The 22741-nt window shown below is 34.1% G+C and overlaps 1 protein-coding gene across 2 annotated transcripts in view; it reads right to left on the bottom strand.

The window, feature by feature from the left end:
- Positions 1-1524: 1524 nt before the first annotated feature.
- TMX3 (thioredoxin related transmembrane protein 3) overlaps positions 1525-22741 on the bottom strand; it is an 87098-nt gene continuing 65881 nt past the window's right edge. For both annotated transcript variants that reach the window (XM_036734956.1, XM_036734960.1), the window contains exons 14-16: positions 11289-11418; positions 10453-10521; positions 1525-4901 (exon numbers count right to left, since the gene is read on the bottom strand). In XM_036734956.1, the coding sequence (XP_036590851.1) occupies positions 4629-4901; positions 10453-10521; positions 11289-11418 (472 nt within the window). In that variant the 3' untranslated portion in view covers positions 1525-4628. The remainder of the gene's footprint in view (positions 4902-10452; positions 10522-11288; positions 11419-22741) is intronic.

The following is a 22741-nucleotide window of genomic DNA, read 5'->3' as shown; positions in this document are numbered from 1 at the left end:
GTCAGGATTGGAACTGGGAAAAGTAAGCGCGGATAGCCTGGGCTATTTCACAAAATAGTAGTCTCAGGGAGGAACTCACAATTTAGAAGAAATGGCCACGAGGTGAGAGGATCACCAGGATGACTGCTGGGAGGAGCTAGGGGTGGAAAAGTCCAGAGTGTAGTGGATCTGTGAGAAATGAAAATCCAAAACCAGTTCTAGTAAGAATGGGGGAAAATACCTATTTCTCTCTATAATGCTACCATAAAGATATATAGGTCAGCACTCAATTAAAAATGGGGTAGAATAGAGGCAACTGGTGGCACCTATAGTCAGGAACACCCAAGTTCAAATCTGGTCTGAGAAACTGTGTGAGCACTTAAACCTACTTACCTCAGTTTCCTCATCTGTAATATGGAAATAATCACTGCTGTGAGGATCAAATGAGATAATATTTATTAAAGTGCTTAGGACAACCTGGCACATAGGAGGCACTGTATAAATGCTTATTCCCTTCCCCATTCCCTAGAATATCAGTAATCATACCTAGCAGGGCAGACGAGAATAAAATATATGATCAGTTTTATGCCTTATATTAATTTTTTTCATTGTGAGCCACTCATTTTTTATTACTAAAAGATTAGTGTATATACCAAGTATAATATAAACCTTCATTATATCTACTATATTTGTGCTGTCCAAAACCCTAGCTTTTCTATAACATAACCCAATAATCCTGTTAGATGTGTAAATGAATTTATATATTTCTTCATAATTTTATCACTTGAAGCACAAATTATTATGATGTTTTACAAGCACAGAGTTTTTTAAACATTCACATTTATAATTAAGAAGTTTATGGGTTTGTTAATTAAGCCTCTTAACTTCTAAGTCAACAGAGTATAAATTGAGGTTCAGGCTCAATTTACTAAAAGTAGATTACATTTATAATTATTTAGCATCTTTCCATGGTCAAAATCCACTATAACAGTTCTCAATAAGGGAGAACAAATCAATGAGAACACTTTATCAAATCTTATGATAAAAAATATTATATAAAGTGGACTCTGGAACATCCAAGTATCTTAAAAAAATATGTGAAGGCAGTTTGTGCTTCTTAAAGGAAGCAAACATTTATTATTCAAACTAAAGACAGCTGGGTACAAATGGACATTTACAAAGATCCATTTTTAAATCTTAAAGATGAAAAATGACAAAATGACACAAAAGAATGTAAGCTCCATAAGTGCAAACACCTCTTAAACAACTGGTGTTTCATATATGCGTGTGTGTGTTCATTTGAAAGGCACACTCTTAATGTGAACTCTAACAAAAATTAGCAAAAATACCTGCTCAAAAAAAAAAAAGCAACTTGCATCTCGTTATATAGGTTATATCAAGATGCCAACAGCTTCACAGAACAAAGGTTGGAGGGCTATGGTGTAATAGAGACCTATGCACCCTACTCCATTTCTGTTTTATAACTACCTGATTTTAAGGAGGATATTAATATATTGGACAATAAAAATACATTACAACTTAACATTTTTTCAGTTAATTTATTGTAGAAAAACAAAGGTTTACACGCAGTACCATAAGGCAGCATATCGTAAATTCAGTTATGTTAGATTTTCAGAAACCCTTACATAATTAGTCCAAGGTAAAGTAATAGAAAATTATTTTTCACCCTCTCTTGGACTCAGATGTCTAATTTCTTTCAGGAAAATATATATAAAAATAAAATGCCAAAACCAATCTCACAAATTAAGTCACAAACTGGTCTTTTCGCATACTATTATTACAATATCAAGATATTAAGAATAGGTATGTGATTTTTTGCTCTTCACTCCACAGAAATGCAATTCTGGGATGAAGTATTGATGAGAATGTGAGTGCATTTAAATTGTAATTTTTTTTTAAAAAAACAGCATAGCTGGTTATATTAACAACTCATCTGTACCTGAGTGAGACATATGCCTTTCTGCAAACTTAGACTGGACAGCCCACCAGATATTTGGTATATTATTTCCACAGCAGGTGCCAGCAAGCACTGTGTGCTAGGCAGAATACAGAAACTCTGAGACAGAAACTCTAATCAAAAGACTACTCTATAAAGTTTTAGGCTGTATTAGCTATAGAAAGAAATAATGTGAAAAACAGAGAATTTAGGGAGAGGAATATAGGCAGGTTGAGAAAACTATTAACCCAATTTGTCTTTGAAAATGCTGAAAAAACTTATTTTAAATATTATCTAGGCACCAGTTTACTAGCAGCAGGCATCTGCAATCCTGAATTCTATATGGCATACTCAAAATTATGTTTGAATAGAAAAAAAAAACCCTAACTTAAAGCTGAAGCAGAAATCCCAAATTACCACATAATTTTTCATATTGTAGTTATTTCATTTTAAAATGACGTACCCCATAAATCACTGGTAGCTATGTTCTTCTTTAAAAAAAAAAACAACCAAAGAAGGAGTTTGACTTTTAAATATTTTTTCTGACCACAAAATTTTGCTAAAAAATTTCCAGGGCAAAAGGATTATGGAAGAAAAGTACAATAATAAACAAACAAGAATTATATTAAATCAGTTGGCAGAAGAAAAAATTTTTTTACAAAATTCCTACTCTGAAGTTTAAAAAAGACTTCGTTTTTTAAAAGGATAATGGAGTCGTCTTCTATTCCTAAATCACTAAGATTAAAGTCTTCCTGATGCAGAAATTTTAAAATGAAAATGTTAAGTGGGACAAATAACAATTGGGGTAAAGTTACAGAGTTTAGAAATAGAAATGAAATAAGATTAAACCACTATATCACAAACATGAACCTTCAGATTATATAGTAAGACCACTAAGTTATTCTGTGTACATAAAATAGGCTGCAATTTTTCCTGAGGTCATTAATTTTAGGTTGAGATTATAGATGGGTATTAAATTTTCAAGGTCCAAAATCATGCTGATGGCTAAATCTGAGAGAAGATATATGGTCAAAAGAAATCAATGATCTTTTCTATAACAATTTCTTCATATCCATGATTGTTAAGCATTCACACCTTACAATGACTCTCAATTTAGGCATTGGTAATTTTCTAAACTTTGTATTATGGCAGTACAAATTCGACTGATATATAATAAATAACCTAACATTCATGTCTAAAAGAGAGAATCAATGAGTACTACCTGAAACAGAATTTGCCTGTAAGTTACACATAGCATACCTGCACTAGTTAAAATTTCATTTAGGAATATAATAATCCAGTGCCATGGCATATTTGTTTCATTATAAAAAGTAATGAAGCTGGCATGTATTTTAAAAATGAGTGTTGCAATAAGAAAAAACATTAAAAATTAAAAAATATAAACCCAAGGGATCATAATAAAACTGATGTTAATATTGCCTCAGTACTTGTAAAATCAAGAATTTAAGTTTAGTTTCTATGATGATCCTCATGGCATCAGTGCTAATCAAAGGTTAACTCCTTGGGAACAGAAAATAAGATAACTTATATTTTCAGTATCCCAGGCTAGAATCAGAAATCATTTTTATAATTGAATATTTAAGAAAAATACATTATATTGGATAACTTGATTTTGTGATGATGAAATGCATAAACAACTAATAGCTTACTGTTCAAATGGTAACTAAAATAAAAATGATCAAATATAAACCCAAACTAAAATAAATACACTGTCATGTAAAAATAAACATTTGTAGATATCACTCTATAGATTTAGTGCAGTATTTAAATAAGTATATAAAATGAAAGGATAGGGATGATGGGGAGATGTGTAGAAGAATGACCTTAATAGATATTCTTTTACAAGAGTTGTTGTTTTATAATGTTACATAAGCTGTCATAAATACCTTACAATAACTTTTAAAAACAGTGTTACCTAAATACAGCCTACACAGTGAAGTGTACATTTCCATGGAATAACTGCAAATCTAACAATTCTGAATAGTTTGAAAATATTTCTTTAAGTAATTTCACTTAAGACACAGAGGCTGATGCATACGAAGCATAGAGTTGCTGATTTGGGTTTGGGGTAGACGTATACACAGACTTTATGATGATGCAAAAAAGTAAAATCTGTTCTCCTTTTAGCCACTGAAGTAAAATTGGCATGCTATGTAACGTTAAATTATTTTTATTTACCAGAGTCTGAATAACATGAATTGTTATATGTGGGAGAAATCATTACAAGTCTTACACATTCGAAGTGCTCATCTTTGAAATGGCCAGAATAAACACCTACTTCTATTTTTTTTAATGTAATTGGGAGTGTTATTATTGTTCTAAGTAAAAATGTGTCATCTATCTGATTTACAGATGTAAATATTCTGCCCCAGAACCTCAACTTTGTCAGATAATATTCAAATAAAGGAATATACAAATTGATTTAGTTTCTTACTATGATGTTTATCAATAGTAAACTTTGAAGACTGCTTTAAAAAAAAGATAAATATATCATTTCTTATCCATATGACCCACCTTTCACCCAAATATGGGAAGACTTTAGTCCATGGATTTGATATTAGCAAAATACAGATCAGATGTTTTCTTCGGCAAAGATCATGATTAAAGTCAATAAATAAGTTTTTTTTTTTTAAATTAGAAATCCTATCAAATAACCTAAATCATAGGAGACTCAGTCATTTTTCTTTTCTAATATATCTTTGGGTTCTTGCTCTGCCTCTGAAAGTACTAGAGAATTCCCATTGTTTTCTTCCTTTGTTTCTTCCTCATTGCCTTCATCTCTCACATCTGTAGTTTCAGTTTCCTTTTTAGATACTTCAATTCGTTCTTCTGTATAAGCTACATCTGTGTCAGCTGTGTAGATTCCATAACACATGATGCTGATGACACCCAGTGGCAGGCCAAAGAGAAAACACCCCAAAAATGGTGAGCTTCTGAATACAGACTATAGAAAAAAGAACAAGAATTCAGTTGTATTTAGATTTTTTTGTCACTTAAAAACATTAGAGGTTTTCATCTGTAGTGCTGATGTAAAAGTCAACACATCTATATTCTTCCTTCATACTGTCTACATATAATAACGTAAATTTAAAAATTTTACATACCTATAGTAACAAAAGCGTAGTAAAACTAAAAGTATAAAGACATAAAACCTGGAGATTTTAGTTTCTTTCTAAGAAACAGTAAATAGCAAATCTATTAAGTTTGATTTGCACTTCATTTGATCTGTCTCAATGCAGGAATCTACTAGGCGGATTAACAAAACACAATGGCAAACAGCTTGGTTTACTATTTCCTTCCTATCTGGGACAGAGAGAGGACAGAAAGACGTGTTACCACCTGGGGCAGTGGGGCTACCCAGAACCCATTTGTTCTGCTTTAGTGCTCAAACTGCTTGGCCAAGGTGGGAGTCACTAAATCTAGTTCTTCTAGTAAGATGGACAAGGATCGGGCCTTCGTATTCGCCCTGCCACTGCACTGTAAGGTTATTTGGGACTTAAATTTTATCTTGTCTTTCACCCTGTAAACTTCCAGTCACTGTCATCTTGACTCACTGGCAGAGTCTAAAAATGCCTGGGTCACTGTACCCTGGGCCCTTCCATTTGTTCTTCATCTGAACTTTCTTTTATGTGATCTCTCCCAACTATCATGTGAATTTGAGAGTAGAGACTTTTACTTTGTCTATTTGTATCCTGAGCACTCTGCACAAAAATTAACACAGAATAAGAACTTAACAGCCATCCTCTCTACTCTGTGTTTTGTGACACTGTTATCTCTTCATATTGCTCCTACATATCTAATTGCGGCTTCACAGTTTTCTTTGGATCAACGTGATAATACAAAAAAGTAATTGCATCATATTGTAACCCCTAATTGTGGATATACACCAAGACTCTGTCCTGGCCCCTTTTCTCTCTCTACTCTATCTTACTTAGTGACCTTATAAATTCCCAAGGCCTGTACAGAGATCAATGCAAATTAATTCTAGACCAATATAACTAGCCCTATTCTGCCTTAAGTACTAGTCCCTCATTACCAACTGCTGTACTGGACAATTTTAACTAGATCAACATGCCCCCAAATGGAATTCAATATCCTTCCCTCAAAACCCACTCCTCTTCCAAACCTGTCTATTTCTATAAAGAACACGACCATCCTTCCAGCCCTGGTTTGATCCATGGAGTCATTCTCAATTTCTTACTCTCTCTCTCTCATCCTACAGTATCCAGTCAGTTTCCAAGTACTATGAATACTATTTCCATAATACCTCTTGCCACTAAAGGCCTTGGCATATCGATGGTTCATTATCAGAAACTGATATGACTTTATCATTGGAAATGACATGAAAGAAGAAGCACTACCATCTGCTTTGTTGTTGTACCCTAAAAGTCAAGGGGTCTTTCCACATAACTTAGAGTTAAAAACCTTCCCCATATTTGTTTGTCTCCTTCATTTAAATGTGAATTCCTTAAGAGTAGGAACTGTCTTTCTTTTCTATTTGTATTCCCAGGGCTTATCACAGTGCTTTGCACATAGTAAGAACTTAATAAATGCTTTATTCATTCATTCATCTCTCTCATCTACCCCCTTATCTATATATGACTAATTCAGACTCTAATTCAGGCCATAATATCTCAGCTGTACTACCGTAAGAGCCACCTAAGTGACCTCTTTGCCTCATGTCTCTCCCTACTCCAATCCATCCCTATTTACAAATGCCGAAGTGAAATTCCTAAAACACAAATCTGACCATGTCACTCCTCTGCTGAAGAAACTTGTGGATACCTATTACTTCTAGGATCAAATAGAAACTCTTCTGGCATTTAAAGACCTGCACATTATGGACCTACTTACCTTTACAGCATATTATACATTACTCCCCTTTGCATAATATAAGGTCCAGCTAAATTGGCTTTCTTGCTCTTTTTCATTCATGACTCCATCTCACATTTTCTTAACATTCCATTAGCTGTCTCTCCCTTATTCTAACCCATACTTAGAATGAACTAGATCCTCACTTCTGCTTCTTAGAATCCCTTATTTGCTTCAAAGCTTAGCTTACACACTGCCTTTCTTGGTGTCCCACTTACTTGTGCATACTTTTGCAAATTACTTGGTATTTACTGTCTACTTTTTTACATATACATGTCTCCCTTGACAGAATATTAGCTACCTGTGTCCAAGGGTTATTTTATTTTTGTCTCTGCATAGTGGCACATGGCATAGTGTCTGGCACAAAGAAGGTGTTTAAATAAATGCTTGCTGATTTACTTATAGATTTCCTTCCATTTGGATTTTATCATTATTTATTAAATTTAGATTCTCAGAGTAATCTAAAAGGAACATTACAGGGTACTGACAACTGAATTCTATGTTTAGAAACAAAGGACTTTGTGGTACAAGAACAGTACTGGATATGGAGTCAGATAACCCAAGTTCAAATTCGGGCTCTTCTTTCTCTCTGGAATAAATCACTTAACTCCTTCAGGTTTCAGTGTCCTTATCTGTAAAATGGAGACAACTATATACCTTGTGAGGCATGAATGAGATAAATTATGTAGGCTCACAAAATGGGAGATACCACGAGAGCAATTCGGAGAGTGGGGTGGGGAGTAGTACCCTCAGGTGCAATTGGGGTCCATTGAATAAAAATAAGGGTTAACCTAACCTAACCCCAGGAGGATGATGAGTAATTTTTTTTTAAAGGAGGCAGTATGCCAAATAAGTTTAGGAACCTCTGCCAAAGAAATACCAACTTTGACAATTACTAGGTCCTTTCCTCCCTCCATAACTTCTCTGCTAGTTTCTGTCTCTTTGTTCAACTTTAGAATCTCATTTCACCAATTTTTCCAATTAATATGATTAACAAGTTTTCCTCATTTCCCTTCCAATCTACTGACTTCTTCACCTGTCATCTATATTTGCTGGTCCAGGCAAAAATTCCTCCATTCTGTCACACTTATTTGAACTCAACCATTAGACTCATGTCCCATTTCATCTTTAATCTAATGGAATAGGGTCCCATATTACCCCTTTCCACTGTTCCATGCTTTCTTAATTTCCTAAATTTCCAGCCTGGACCAAAACCCAGTTTCCTATGGATGACAATTATATGCTCCACCCCTCTCCTTTCTCTAAATCTCCATGTGTCTGGAAGAGGAGGAAGGTCCAGTCTGCTTCCTGCTAACCTGTGCCACTTTCCAGAACAATGGTCTGCCACCAGCACTCCAACTGAAGTCCATGTCATCAGATTATGCCACAATCTCTAACCTCCAACAATCACCATTCAGGACTGATCATTACCTTTACCAAGTTATCCATATCTCTTATCACCTTTCACTTAAACATCCATGTAGATGACACATCTGATACTAAGGTCTGCCAGTTTTATCAGCTCTTCTACTTCACTGATCCTCAACTATATTTTAGCCAAATTTCAACCTCATATAATAGAGTCTAATATATACAATGCCTATGTAAGGCATAGGGGATATAAGGAGAACAAACTTCAGTCTTTGCTGTCAAGGAACTTCTATTATCCACATCTAAGATCTTGAACTTGGTGCTTACCCCCAATGCTGGTTGCCAATCCTTTAATTTATTTATATTTATTTTAACTCAATTATAATCTAGCCATTTACTCTTCATGGTCTTGGTTTCTTGCACCCATTTACTCTTTAACTTTCCTTATTTTATCTATCCCTACTACTGTACAGAAAAAGACTCTTACAGATCACTAAAAACTTAAGTGGCTAGGTATTCTTGACATTTATAGCATTCAACACTGCTGAACACTTTACTCCTTTGAAATTAAATTAAAAATTATTTGGTTCACATTTTTCTAGGGGTAAGGGCTGGGAATGAAGGTTACAATTTTACCCATTCCTACAATAAACAAGCAATAGTAGTCCAAATCACTACTGATTAGAGAAATGCAAATTAAGACAACTCTGAGGTGTCACCTCACACCAATTAGATTTGGTTAATTACAGAAATAGTTAATGACAGAAAAGGAAAATGATAAATGTTGGAGAAGATGTGGGAAAATTAGAACACTAATGCATTGTTGGTGGAGTTGTGAACCAATCCAACCATTCTGGAGAGCAATTTGGAACTATGCCCCAAGGGCTATAAAACTGTGTATACCCTTTGATCTAGCAATAACACTTCTAAGTCTGTATCCCAAAGAGATCATAAAAAATGGAAAAGAACCTACATGTCCAAAAGTTTTGTAGCAGTTCTTTTCGTGGTGGCAAAGACTTGGAATTTAAAGCTATGCTCATCAACTGGGGAATGGTTGAACAAGTTGTGGTATATGAATGTAATGGAGAACTATTGTGCTAGAAGAAATGATGAGCAGGCAGACTTCAGAAAAACCTGCAAATACTTGTATGAACTGATGCTGAGTGAAATGAACAGAACTAGGAGAACACTGTAGACACAAACAGTCACATTGTGCAATGAATGACTTTGACAGAATTAGCTCTTCTCAGCAACGCAAGGACCTAAAACAACTCCAAAAGGCTCAAGACGGAAAATGCTATCCACACCCAAAGAAAGAAATATGGAGTCTGAATGCAGATCGAAGAATACTATTTGCTCTTTTCCTGTTTTGTTTTTTCTTTCTCATGGTTCCTCCCATTAGTTCTAATTCTTCCATACAACATGACTAATGTGAAAATATGTTTAATAAGAATACACATGTAGAGCCTATATCAGACTACATGCTGTTTGGGGGAGGTGAGAGGGGAGAGACGTGAAGAAAATTTAAAGCTTATGGAAGTGAATGTAGATAACTAAAAGGAATTAAATTAATTTTTAAAAAATTCAAAAAGAAAAGAAAATGATGAGCAGGTGAATTTCAGAAAAAACCTGGAAAGACTTAAACGAACTAATGCTCAGTGAAGTGAGCAGAACCAGGAGAACCAAACAACACCGTGCAATGATCAACTATGGTAGACTTAGCTCTTCTCAGCAATATAATCATCCGAGACAATTCCAAAAGACTTATGAGGAAAAATGCTATCAACATCCAGAGAAAGAACTACGGAAGGAATGCAGATCAAAGCATACTATTTTCACTTTTTTTTCTTTCTCATAGTTTTTCCCTTTTGTTCTTATTATTCTTTCACAACATGATTAACATGGAAGTATATTTAACATGACTGTACATGTATAACCTATATCAGATTGCTTGCTATCTTGGGGAAGGGGGAAGGAACAGATAGAGGCAGAAAAAACTGGAACTCAGAATCTTACAAAAATGAATGTTGACAACTATCTTTATGTGTAATTGGAAAAAAAAATAAATACTATTAAGAGAAAAAAGAATAAAAGAACCTATGCAGCTAGAAAAAGAAAAATAAAAAAACAAAAATTCATCTTCTTCTACTCATTTGTGTTTTGAGATTTTACTGTAATGAGGTTGTATTCTGGATGAATCATAAATACCTATTTATCTTTCATTATTATTTACTTTTCCCCCCAAATCTTACCACAACTGTAGTCCTGACATCATAACATATTCTTTTCAATCTTTGCAAAATTCCGTCACCACCTCTGGCCTGAAATTTCAGACAAAATATAAGTTAAAGAGACACACATTGTTAATCTTTTTATTTATTTCTCTTTACATCATATTATAATTATTACTAGAAGTAATTTCAAATAGTAAAAACCTAGCGTTTGTTTAGAAGAGAGAAATCAGGATATTCAGAGTTCTGAAGATCATGCCAAATAATGATTGGTTAAAAGAACTTGGGGGTCTTAGTCTAGACAAGAAAAGATTTGGCAAGGACATGAGTGCCTTGAAATATATAAAGGGCAGTTCAGTGGTAGCTGGATTAAGATTTGTTAAATTTGTCCATAAGACAGAACCAGAAATAATACTTGGCTTGATATAAAGACAAATTTCCTCATCATTAAAACCATCTAAAAGTGGATGCCTAGGGTAGTAGAAGATTACGCAATACTGGAGGTTCGTTCTCATGCATAAGAGCTAGATGTCTACTTATATTAGGGGTATTACAGAGATTCTCTCTCAGGTTTGGAATGGAATAGCTAACTTGAGATTCTGTCTAAATGATTTCCTATGTGTGAGAAAGAAGATAAAGAGATGGTGCAATCAGGTGCAATATGAGAATAAAGTGTCATGGAAACCAAAGGAAGATACAATATTGAGAAGCAGGGGGAAGATTCCAGTTTCAAATGCTACAGAATGAGGCCTTTAAGAAAAAGCTAGTATTTCGTACTTTGTTTATCATACCCTTTAAGTTAAAAAAAATGACCAAATAGCATTACAGTTTTATTTAAATTGAATTAAGTCACTTACTTCTATTGTGCCATCCAAAATATCATTAATGAACTGCATCACATCTTCAGGACTCTCAATATGTCTAACTGGCAGAAAATACTGATGGTTTGAAGTATTTATTGCGACTACAGTTGGAACACTCAATTCGCTAAAAATGTGAAAAAGATAAGAGGTCAAAATCCAGAAAAATTCACAGTGCACTTATATGAACTTAGTAAACAGATATAGGGAGCAAACTTGTGATTTCATTGGCATCATAGGCAACTTCCAGATGAAGAAACTCTATGTTTCAACGCAAGCAAACTTCTTGTCTGCAAATTAGTCTTAAGAGAGTTGCATAAGCACTGAGAGGTTTGCGGACTTGCTCAGGGTCACTCAAGATATGTGTCAGAGCAGAGAATTGAACTCAGGTGTTCTTGGATCTAAGATCAGCTCATGATTCACTACATCCCATTGCTTCTCCTAAAATTTAGTATTGAGCTTATATATGCTATATTTAAGTGACTATAAAATATGCTATATTTAGGTGACCAAATAGTATATCCTGTCACTTTTAAGTAGGCAATGCCTGCATTTCAAAACAATGTTTTCAACTTTGAAACTTCAACATTAAATACTTTTTAATATATATTGATAAGCATCCTACCACTAAGATTTTAGCTGAAAAGCAAACACACAATCTTAAGTATTTACTAATTTTAGGTTTAAGACAAATGTAATTTAGGATTTTTACTTCTGATAAATACATAATATTTATTTCACATTGCAGTCAAAGCTGAGTAACTTAACAGTTTCACAAATTGTTCTACAAACATAGTAAATTGAAACCTGGATAAATTGTCTTATTCACCTTTACTTAAGAAATGTACCAGAAATTCTTAGTCTCTCTTGCTAGTTTACTAAGATTTACATATCATAATATAAATCTGACAAGTCTATTTCAATGAACATAAAAATTACTCAAAAAGGTCTAACTGAAATATAAAGCTAAAATGAAAATGTCTTGAAGGAACTATTTAAACTGACTAAAAATAGGATGAGTATTACCTAAAACTTTTTGTTTATATTTAACTCAAATCTGATGATCCAAAGATATTAAGAAGCATAACTGAGATTCATTCAAGTGCTTAAAGACCAGGAATAACAAAGAAAAAAAAATTCTTTGAGAACCGTAGTTCAACTGTAGTTCTCAGTACTTAATATTTGTTGAAGTATTTGAAATAATAATTTTTTAATCTTTATTCAATATATTAATTACAAATTTGTATGTATTCCCTTAAAGCTGGTCCAATTAGTCTCACTTTAGCTGCACCATGTACTTGTAAAAAGATACTAATTTTTTTAAAAATTACATAATTAAAACTTTTAACTAATTCAAGTTAGATATTTCCAAATTAAAGTAATAATTTTACAACATTAAAAACAACTTTTATAGTGAAGCATTTTACTTCTGCTTGCCACGTGGCACAGTGGATAAGGCACCAGTCCTGGAGTCAGTAACTCATTCTGAGTATAAATCTGGCCTCAAACACTAACTGTATGACTCTGGGCAAATCACTTAACCCTGTCTGCCTCAGTTTCTTTATCCGTAAAATGAGCTGGAGAAGGAAATGCCAAACCACTCCAGTATCTTTGCCAAGAAAATGCCAAATGGAGACATGAAGATTTGGACATTACTAGACAACAATTTTACGTCTATGTAAGTCAATTCTAATCTCTCCTCCTTTGTCCTAAATGATATGATTTGTATGGAGAAAAAGTAGTTTCCCCTCTATTTTTCTTTCAGTTCAATAATGCAGAATAGGAAGTGACCAGAAGGCCATATAGATTTTACAGACAAGGAACTGAATGAGATGAAGTGATTTACCCAAGGAAAAAAAAAGGTATTAAATGTTAGAGGCTTAATTTGAATTTAAGTCCTCTGGGTCTGGAGTCAGCATACTTTCAATTGTACAGATTTCAAACGTATGATTGAAAGTCAGCACACTTTCAATTGCAGCCACCAAATGACTCCTAGAAATACATGCATGATTCAGAGTACACAGAACAGCAAGAAGGTCAATTTAGTTGGAACATAGAATGCATGAAGGGAAGTAATACGGGGGAAAAACTGTCTGGAAACAGGTGAGAGCTATGGAAGGGCTTTAAATGGCAACCACAGGAATTTATATATTTTTATGAGCAGCAACAGGGAGTCAAGGGAGTCACTGGAGCTTCTTTATGTATTTCAACAGTCCAACAAAAAGTAAATGTGTTTTTGAACTAGGGTGGTGGCCACACGAATGAAGTGAAGATGGAAGATGACAGAGCTATGGTGGAAGTATAATTTATATGATCTGGCAAGTACTCAGAAAAGGAGAATAAAGGATGAGTGAAAGGCTAGCAATGATGATGATGATCATTACAAGGATGACGGTGCCTTTGATAAAAATTGAGAAGTTATACAAGGGGTATGGTTTGTTGTCAGTCATTTTTCAGTCATGTCCAAATCTTTGTGATTCCTTTGGGGGTTTCTTGGCAGAGATACTAGAATGGTTTGCCATTTCCTTTTCCAGCTCATTGTATAGATAGGAAACTGAGGCAAACAAGGCTAAGTGACTTGTCTAAGTTCACAGAGCAAGTGTCTAAGGAGAGATTTGAACTCAGGATAAGAAGTCTTCCTGACTCCAGACCCAGTACACTATCCACTGTGCCATCTAGCTGTCCATGGGTTTGGGGCAGGGATAATGAGTTTCGTTTTTAACATGCTGAATTCAATTATTTCAAGAAGCATTTAATAAGCACCTATGTGTAAGCTAAAAAGCAGAATGTCATAAGGGGTAGAAATCTGGTCCAGGAGGCAGAAAATTTTGTATTCAAATACCACACTGCTGACACATTCTGTTTGTGTCATTCAGGGTAAATTAATCTAATGATGTCCCAATTGTTTCTAAAGACTTGTAAGTTACAAAGCGTGCAGATTTGTATTATAGAATCTCATCACTGGGAGTTCCCTAAGCCAATTAAACAAGTCAGGGTCCAAAAAAAAAAAAAGTATCAAGTGGTAAAGATACAAAGACAAAAATTAAAAAGTCTCTAACATCAAGAAGCTTCCAGTTTGAGTTTGAGATGCCTATGGGACAAGCAGGTGGAAATGCCTAGCAGAAAGCAAGAACTATGAGGATGGAGATAAGGAAACAAAGATTAAAGCTAAATATACAGATTTGAAAGTTTGCATAGGCATAACAATTGAATCCATGGTATTTGATGAAATCACTGGGAGAAAGGGTAAATAAAGAGACTTTCCAAGGACTTGAGGTGACAACTACAGTGAAGGTTGGTTCTAGTACCCCACCAAAAAGCCACTTCAACTTGAAAATATCATTTTACCTCTCTGGATCCCAATTTCCTTATATATAATAATAATTATAACAGCAGCAACTTATATAGACCTAATCATGACATCAAACTAGTTTTTTTTAAGTTCTGCTTCAGCTTTAAAATCCTATTCCAATTATCAGAAGGATTTTTAAAGATTATTTAACCTTAAAGTATTTCTAGAAAATACTGCTTTGGCAAGCATGTGAACTATAATACTACTATTAATAACAACAATAAGAGCTAGCATATATGTCTGTGTGACCAGGCCCCTAGCTCCCAGCAGAAGAAGCTTGGGACAGTGCCCCCTGTACCCTAGGAGAAGAGCTCAAGGTTAAAAAGCCATGAAATGGGCAAAAAAAATGAGCAAGAAGCAAAAAAGAACCTTGATCATTGAAAATTACTATGGTGACAGGGCAGATCAAAACACAAACTCAGAACAGGACAACACTGTCAATATACCTACATCTAAAACCTCAAAGGGGAATATGAATTGATCTCAAGCCCAAAGAGCTTCCTTAGAAGAGCCCAGAAAGGATTTTAAAAATCAAATATGAGAGAAGAAAAACTGGGAAAAGCAATGAGAGGCATGCAAGAGGGAGCCAACAGCTTGGAAAAGGAAAGATAAAAATTGACTGAAAAGGAGGTACAAAGCTAACTGAAGAAAATAATTTCTTAAAAAAATAGAATTGGTCAAGTGAAAGCTAATGACTCTGAGACACCAAGAATCAGTCAAACAAAATTAAAAGAATGAAAAAAATAGAAGAAAATATAAAATACTTCACTGAAAAAAGAACTGACCTAGAAAATATATCTAGGAGAGACAAGTTAAGAATTATTGGACTACCTGAAGCCATGATCAAAAACAAAGCCTGGACAGCTTCTTTCAAGAAATAACAGGAAAACTGCCTTGATATCCTAGAATCAGAAGGTAAAACAATCATTAAAAGAATCCACATCCTGAAAAAGATCCCAAAACAAGAACTGTAAGGAATATTATAGCGAAATTGCAGAATTTTCAGGTCAAAGAGAAAATACTGCCAAGTAGCCATAAAGAAAAAAATTTAAAAATCACGGAGCCACAGTGAGAATTACACAGGACTTAAAGTATCTACATTAAAGGATCTGAGGGTTTAGAAAATGATATCCCAGAAGAAAAAGGAGCTTGGAATACAACCAAGGATGAACTACCTAGCAAAACTGAGAATAATTTGTCAGGGGAAAAGATACGCAATGAGATAGGGATTTTCAATCATCCTGAACAGAAAATTTGATCTTCAAATACACCACTCAAGGGAAGGAGGACAGAAGATAGTGCAGAAGTAATAGGGGCAAGAAAAGAGAGGGGAGCCAATAGAAGAGAGGACAGACTGAGGTACATGACAGTCAGAAGCAAAACACTAGTGAGAAGGGAAAGCGCAAAAGGAGAGAGAAAAGTGTAAATGAGGGAAAACAGGATGGAAAGAAAGACGCAATTAGTAGTCATAACTGTGAATGTGAATGAGATGAACTCCCCCATAAAATGGATAGCAAAGTGGATTAAAAATTAGAATCCTACAATATGCTGTTTACAAGAAATACACCTGAAATAGAGAGATACACATAAAGTAAATGTAAGGTGCTGGAGCAAAATCTGTTATGTATATTATACTTCAGCTGAAGTAAAAAAAAGCAAAGGTAGCAATCCTGATCTCAGACAAAGCAAAAGGAAAAAAGAGATCTAATTAAATGAGTTAAGAAAGGAAACTGTATCTTGCTAAAAGGTCCTACAGACAATGAATTAGTATCAATAATAAACACAAATGCACCAAGTGATATAGCATCCAAATTCTTGGAGAAGTGAGTTACAGGAAGAAACAGACAACAAAACTACACTAGTAGGGGACCTCAACCACATCCTCTAAAAACTAGATAAATCTAACCATAAAATAAACAAGAAAGAAGTTAAAGAGGTGAGTTGAATTTTAGAAAGGTTAGATATGACAAACCTCTGGAGAAAACTCCGTGAGGATAGAAAGGAATATACTTTTTCTAAGCAGTACATGGCACCTACACACACAAAAAATTTACCACATATCAGGGCAAAAAAATCTCATAATCCAATGCAAAAAGGTAGGAAAATTAAATGCATCCTTTTCAGATTATGATGCAATAAAAATGACATGTAATAAAGAGCCATAGAAAGAGAGACTAAAAATTGAGAACTAAGTAATATAATCCTAAAGAAATCACAAATCGCAGAAATAATTTCATCAAAGAGAAGAGATAACATATTAAAACTTATGGGAAGCAGCCAAAGCAGTTCTTAGGGGAAATTTTATCTCTCTAAATACTTGCATGAACAAAAAAGAAGATGAGATCAAAAAAATGGGCACGCAACTAAAAAAAACCCAAACTAGAATCCCCAATTAAACACCAAATTAGAAATTCTGAAAATCAAAGGAGAGATTGATAAAATTTAAACTAAGAAAACTATTGAACTAGTAAATAAAACTAAGAACTGGGTTTATGAAAAAACCAATAAAACAAATAAACCTCTATTTCATCTAAAAACGAAAGAAGAAAACCAAATTACTAGTATCAAAAAAGAGTGAATTTATCACCAATGAAGAAGAAATGAAACAACAATTAGGAACTATTTTGCCCAACTGTATGCCAATAAATCTGTCAATCTAAGTGAAATGGTGAATATTTACAACAATATAAATTTCCCAGATTAACAGAAGAGGAAATAAAATACTTAACCTCATTTTAGAAAAAGAAACAGAACAAGCCATCAATGAACTCTCCAAGAAAAAAATCTCCAGGGCCAGATGGATTTACAAATGATTTCTACCAAGCATTTAAAGAATAATTAATTCTAATACTAGATAAACTATTAGGAATAATAGGTGAAGGAGTTCTACTCAAATTCTTTTTAATGATACAAATATGGTGCTAATATATAAACCAGGAAGAGCCAGAAGAAAGAAAAAAAAATTACAGACCAATATCCCTATTGAAGATTGATGCAAAAATTTTTAAATGAAAAATTCACAAAGCGATTACAGCAATTTTTCACGAGGATAATACACTATGACCAAGTGGGATTTGTAGTAGGAATGCTAGGCTGGTTCAACATCAGGAAAACTATCAGCATAATTGACCATATCAACAACATAACTAGCAAAAACCATGATTATCTCATTAGATGCAGAAAAAGCTTTTGACATAATACAATATCCATTCCTATTAAAAACACTAGAGAGTATAGGAAAAAATGGAGTTTTCCTTAAAATGATAAGTAGTATCTATCTAAAACCATCAGCAAGCATTATATGTAATGGGGATAAGATAGAAGCTTTTCCAAAAGGATCAGAGGTGAAACAAGGATGTCCATTATCACCATGGTTATTCAACACTGTAATAGAAATGTCAGCTTTAGCTAGAAGAAAAGAAAAAGAAATTGAAGAGTTAGAATAGGCAATGAAGAAACAAAGCTATCACTCTTTGCAGATGATATGATGGTATACTTAGAGAATCAAATGAAAAACTATTTGAAATAATTAACAACTTTAGCAAAGTCAAAGGACATAAAATAAAACCACATAAAACATCAGCATTTCTACATATCACTAACAAAGTCCAGCAGGAAGAGATAAAAAGAGAAATTCCATTCAAAATAACTGTAGACTATGAAATATGTGGGAGTCTACCTGCCAAGATAAACCTGGGGACTAAATGAACACAATCACAAACACTTTTCACACAATTAAAGTCAGATCTGAACAACTGGAAAAAAATCAATTGCTCACGGACAGGTCGAGTAATATAACAAGTATGACAATCCTACCTAAATGAATTTACTTATTCGCTGCCATACAATCAAATTACCAAAAAAAAAACTTTATAGAGATAGAAAAAATGACAACATTCATCTGAAGGAACAAAAGATCAAGAATATAAAAGGAATTAATGAAAAAAATGCAAAGTGAGGTAACCTAGCCATACCAGATCTAAAACTACATTATAAAGCAGCAATCATCAGAACTATTTGTTACTGGCTGAGAATAAGAAGTACAGTGGCAGTACACATGACAAAGTAGTCAATGCCTATAGTAATCTACTGTTTGATAAACCCAAAGATTCCACCTTCTGTGATAAAAACTCACTATTTGACAAAAACTGCTAGGAAAACTGGAAAATAGCATGGCAGAAAGTAGGCATAGACCAGCAATTCACACCCTATACCAAGATAAGGTCCAAAATGGGCACATAATTTAGACATAAAAGGCAAAAACATAAGCAAATTAGGACATCAAGGAATAATTTACCCATCAGATCTATGGAGAAGGGAAGAATCTGTGACCAAACAAGAGAGAGAGAATATTATGAAATGCAAAATGGATCATTTTGATTACATTAAATTAAAAAGGTTTTGCACAAACAAAACCAATGCAACCAAAAGTAGAAGGAAAGCAGAAAGATGAGAAATAATTTTTACTGCCAGTGTTTCTGATAAAAGGCCTCATTTCTCTGATGACCTATCTGATTGGATAATATGACAAAATAGGAAAATGATAAATGTTGGAAAAGATGTGGGAAAACTGGAGCACTAACGCATTGTTGGTGGAGTTGTGAACTGATCTAACCATTCTGGAGAGCAATTTGGAACTATGCCCAAAGGGCTTATAAAACCATGCACACACACCCTTTGATCCAACAATACCACTACTAGGTCTATATCTCAAAGACACTAAGAAAAAGAGAGAGAAAAGAACAAAAATATTTATAGCAGCTCTTTTTGTGGTGGCTAAGAATTGGAAATCAAAGGAATGCCCGTCAATTGGCAAATGGCTAAAGAAGCTGTGGTACCATGCTATAAGAAATGATAAGCAGGATAACTTCAGAAAAACCTAGAAAGATTAACACAAACTGATGTTAAGAGAAGTGAACAGAACCAGGAGACCATTGTTCACAGTAACAGCAATATTGTTCGATGAAGAACTGTGAATGACTTAGTTTTCTCAGCAATACAATGATCCAAGACAATCCCAAAAGAGGTATTCCAGCAACATAATGATCCAAGACAATACCAAAGGATGAAGCATACTATCTGCTTCCAGAGAAAGAACTGACATTGTCTGAATACAGACTGAAGTATGCTATTTTTTACTTTCTTTCTTTCATTCTTTTATTTGTGTATTCTGGTGCAAAATGACTAATATGGAAGCATTTTACATGAGTACCATGTATAAACTATATCTAAATTGCTTACGTGGCTGGGGGCACAGAAGGGGATAGAATGTGAAACTCAAAGCTTAAACTGTTATTTTACCTATCATTAGTCCTTAAGATATAAATGATAAAGTCATGAAAAACTATTAAAGAGATAGGAAATCAAAGATATCATAGGTCAACTAATACAATGTGTTACAAATTGTTCTTCATTGTCACTTTTAGTGAGATTGCAAAAATGTATGGTATTACTCTGATCAACTTCTGAGGAAACAGATGGACTTCCAGGGACTAGGACAGCAAGTGTTTAATTGTAGGAATTGGGGTAAAACCTTACTGTATTTGAAGTTAGCCCTGCATGGCTGGGAAACTGAACCACTTCTCCCTGCTCTTGTTGTTGAGATGGGGAACTAAGGCAAACAGAGTTAAGTGATTTGCTCAGTATTACACAGCTAGTGTCTGAGTCTGGATTTGAACTCAGGAAGATGAGTCTCTGATTCCAAGCCCGGTGCTTTATCCTCTTTGGCACCTAGCTGCCCTTTCCTGTTGCTCAGGGACCCTTAACTAAAGACCTTAGGTTACGCTGATCAGAAACACAGTCAGGTCCAAAAAATAATACAAAGTTTTCTCACAATTGTGCAACTCAAGCAACCCATGTCTTATCTGAACACTGACCCACATTGATCAATTATTGTTTCCATGTTCCTTTAACTGTTCACAGACACTTGACGGGAATGGGACAATTCTTCTTTCTGAATTCAAGTAACTGCACCTATTTGCTCTCCTCTTCCCAGCTTGGAAAATCTCTAATCATTCATCCAGTTAGAATTCAGATAACCTAATGTTGTATTGTTTCTTTTTAAATCAGATCCCTCTTCCACAGCCTTTTCTTAATCTGGAAGACCACTCTCATATCCATATTATGGACTGGCCAAACCTGCTATAGATAGTTATATATTAACATATGTAGAGATAAACATTTTATGAGCAATTAGAGTGTTTGCTTATCAATTGATATTGATAATACCCACTTTCAAAATGCTAATAATTACTGTGTTAATAGTTTGTTAGTGGATAAGACATCAATTACATTATTATAAAATTTTGTTTATTTTTCTAAGATTAAAATCAGCAAAAATTCATATTAGAGAATTAGCTATGTAATATTGACATTCAGTAGATTTGGTACTTTAGGAAGGATTCATCAAACAAAGCAGGAACAGGCTTCCTCAGCTTAGGCCTGGTTCCCAAATATAGCAGGAGACTTTTATACATTAAAAACAATGCCAGTTAATTACAAGAAAACAGTACAACATTAGGGGATCTGAATTCCAACTGGATGAAAGATTAGGGACTTTGCAAGTTGGGAGGGGGAGAGGAAACAGGTGCAGTTACTTGAATTCGGAAAAAGAAGTATCCTATTCCCCCTAAGTGTCTGTAAACAATTAAAGGAACATGAAAATTAGAATTGGACAAAGTAAAGCCAGTGAAATTATAAGAGATCAAGAAATAATTAAACAAAACATGAATAATGAAAAAATAGAAGAGAAAGTGAAACATCTTATAAAAAAACAACAGATTTAGAAAATAAATCAAGAAGAGAAAATATAAAAATAATCAAAGTAATTGAAAGTTATGATCAGAAAAAGAATCTTGATACAATAATACAAGAAATAATTAAAGAAAATTGTCGTGAAGCATTAGGCAGGGAGGGAGAAATAGAAAAAATCAATTGAACACCACTTAAAAAAGACCTATGAGGAAAACACATAGGAATATCATAGTCAAATTCCAAAACCCCCAGTTCAAGGATAAAATATTAAAAGCATCAAGATTAAAACAATTTAAATATGATGGTACCACAACTAGAATTACACAAGCCCTAGCAGCAGAGACTCTAAAGGACCACAGGTCTTGGAACACAATATATTGAAGAGCAAAAGACCTGGGGCTTCAGGTGAAAATATCATACCCTTCAAATTTCAATATCATCTTGAATGAAAAAAAAAATGGACATTTGACAAACCTTCAGACTTTCAAGACTTTGTTAAAAAAAAAAATCCTCAACTTAATAGAAGATTTGACATATAAGAACCATGAGAAACATAAGGTACACACCAAGGACTGACTATAAGGGATTCATAAGAACAGACTCTTTACCTTTCATATAACATAAAATGTGAAATGTATGTCTAAGATTCCTAATAAAAATTGTTGAGTTCATAAGAAAGAGGGGGATAAACATGACTATGATATGAATTTAAAAGTAAAAGCATCTAGAAACAGCTAAAAAGAGTAACTATTTTATACAAAAGAGGTCCAAGAAGAAGAAAGGATACAGAGGATTTAGATGGGGGAGCAGGGCTAGTAGTTCTAGTAATCTACTTTCACTGGGAATGGCTTTAAGAGGGAACAATACATATATATTTAGAAGAGAATAAAAGTCTTCTAAATTTAGAAGAAATAAAATGGTAGGGGTATAGTGAGGGGGGAGAGGACAAGGGAGGGATTAGGAAAAGGGAGGGATTTTTAGAGAAGAGAATGAGGGAATAGGTAAAGGGTGTTAAGATCAATGGGAATGGGAGGATAGGGAAGGGATCCTTGGAGGGGAGAAGGCAAGTAATAGGAGGGCAAGGTGGTTGGTGGAGGAGGGGGTAGGCAAATAATAGGAGGGCGATGTAGTGGGTAGAAGTAGAGGAGGCAGGAGGGATAGAAACATGAGATATGTACAAACATAAAAACAAAGATCAGGAGTAGAGTATATTTGGGAAATATATGTCTATATACGCATGTATATATGTGTAAGTGTATGTATATATCTGTATGCGTATGTATATATAGAGAAACATATCTAAACTACATTGTGGCCTTCTGGGGAGGTGGGGGGTAGGAAAAAA

The sequence above is a fragment of the Trichosurus vulpecula genome, chromosome 1 (genome assembly GCF_011100635.1).
Source record: "Trichosurus vulpecula isolate mTriVul1 chromosome 1, mTriVul1.pri, whole genome shotgun sequence".
In the NCBI taxonomy this organism is placed as follows: domain Eukaryota; kingdom Metazoa; phylum Chordata; class Mammalia; order Diprotodontia; family Phalangeridae; genus Trichosurus; species Trichosurus vulpecula.
Note: the sequence above shows the minus strand (reverse complement) of the source record. Positions and strands in the feature narration are given on the sequence as shown.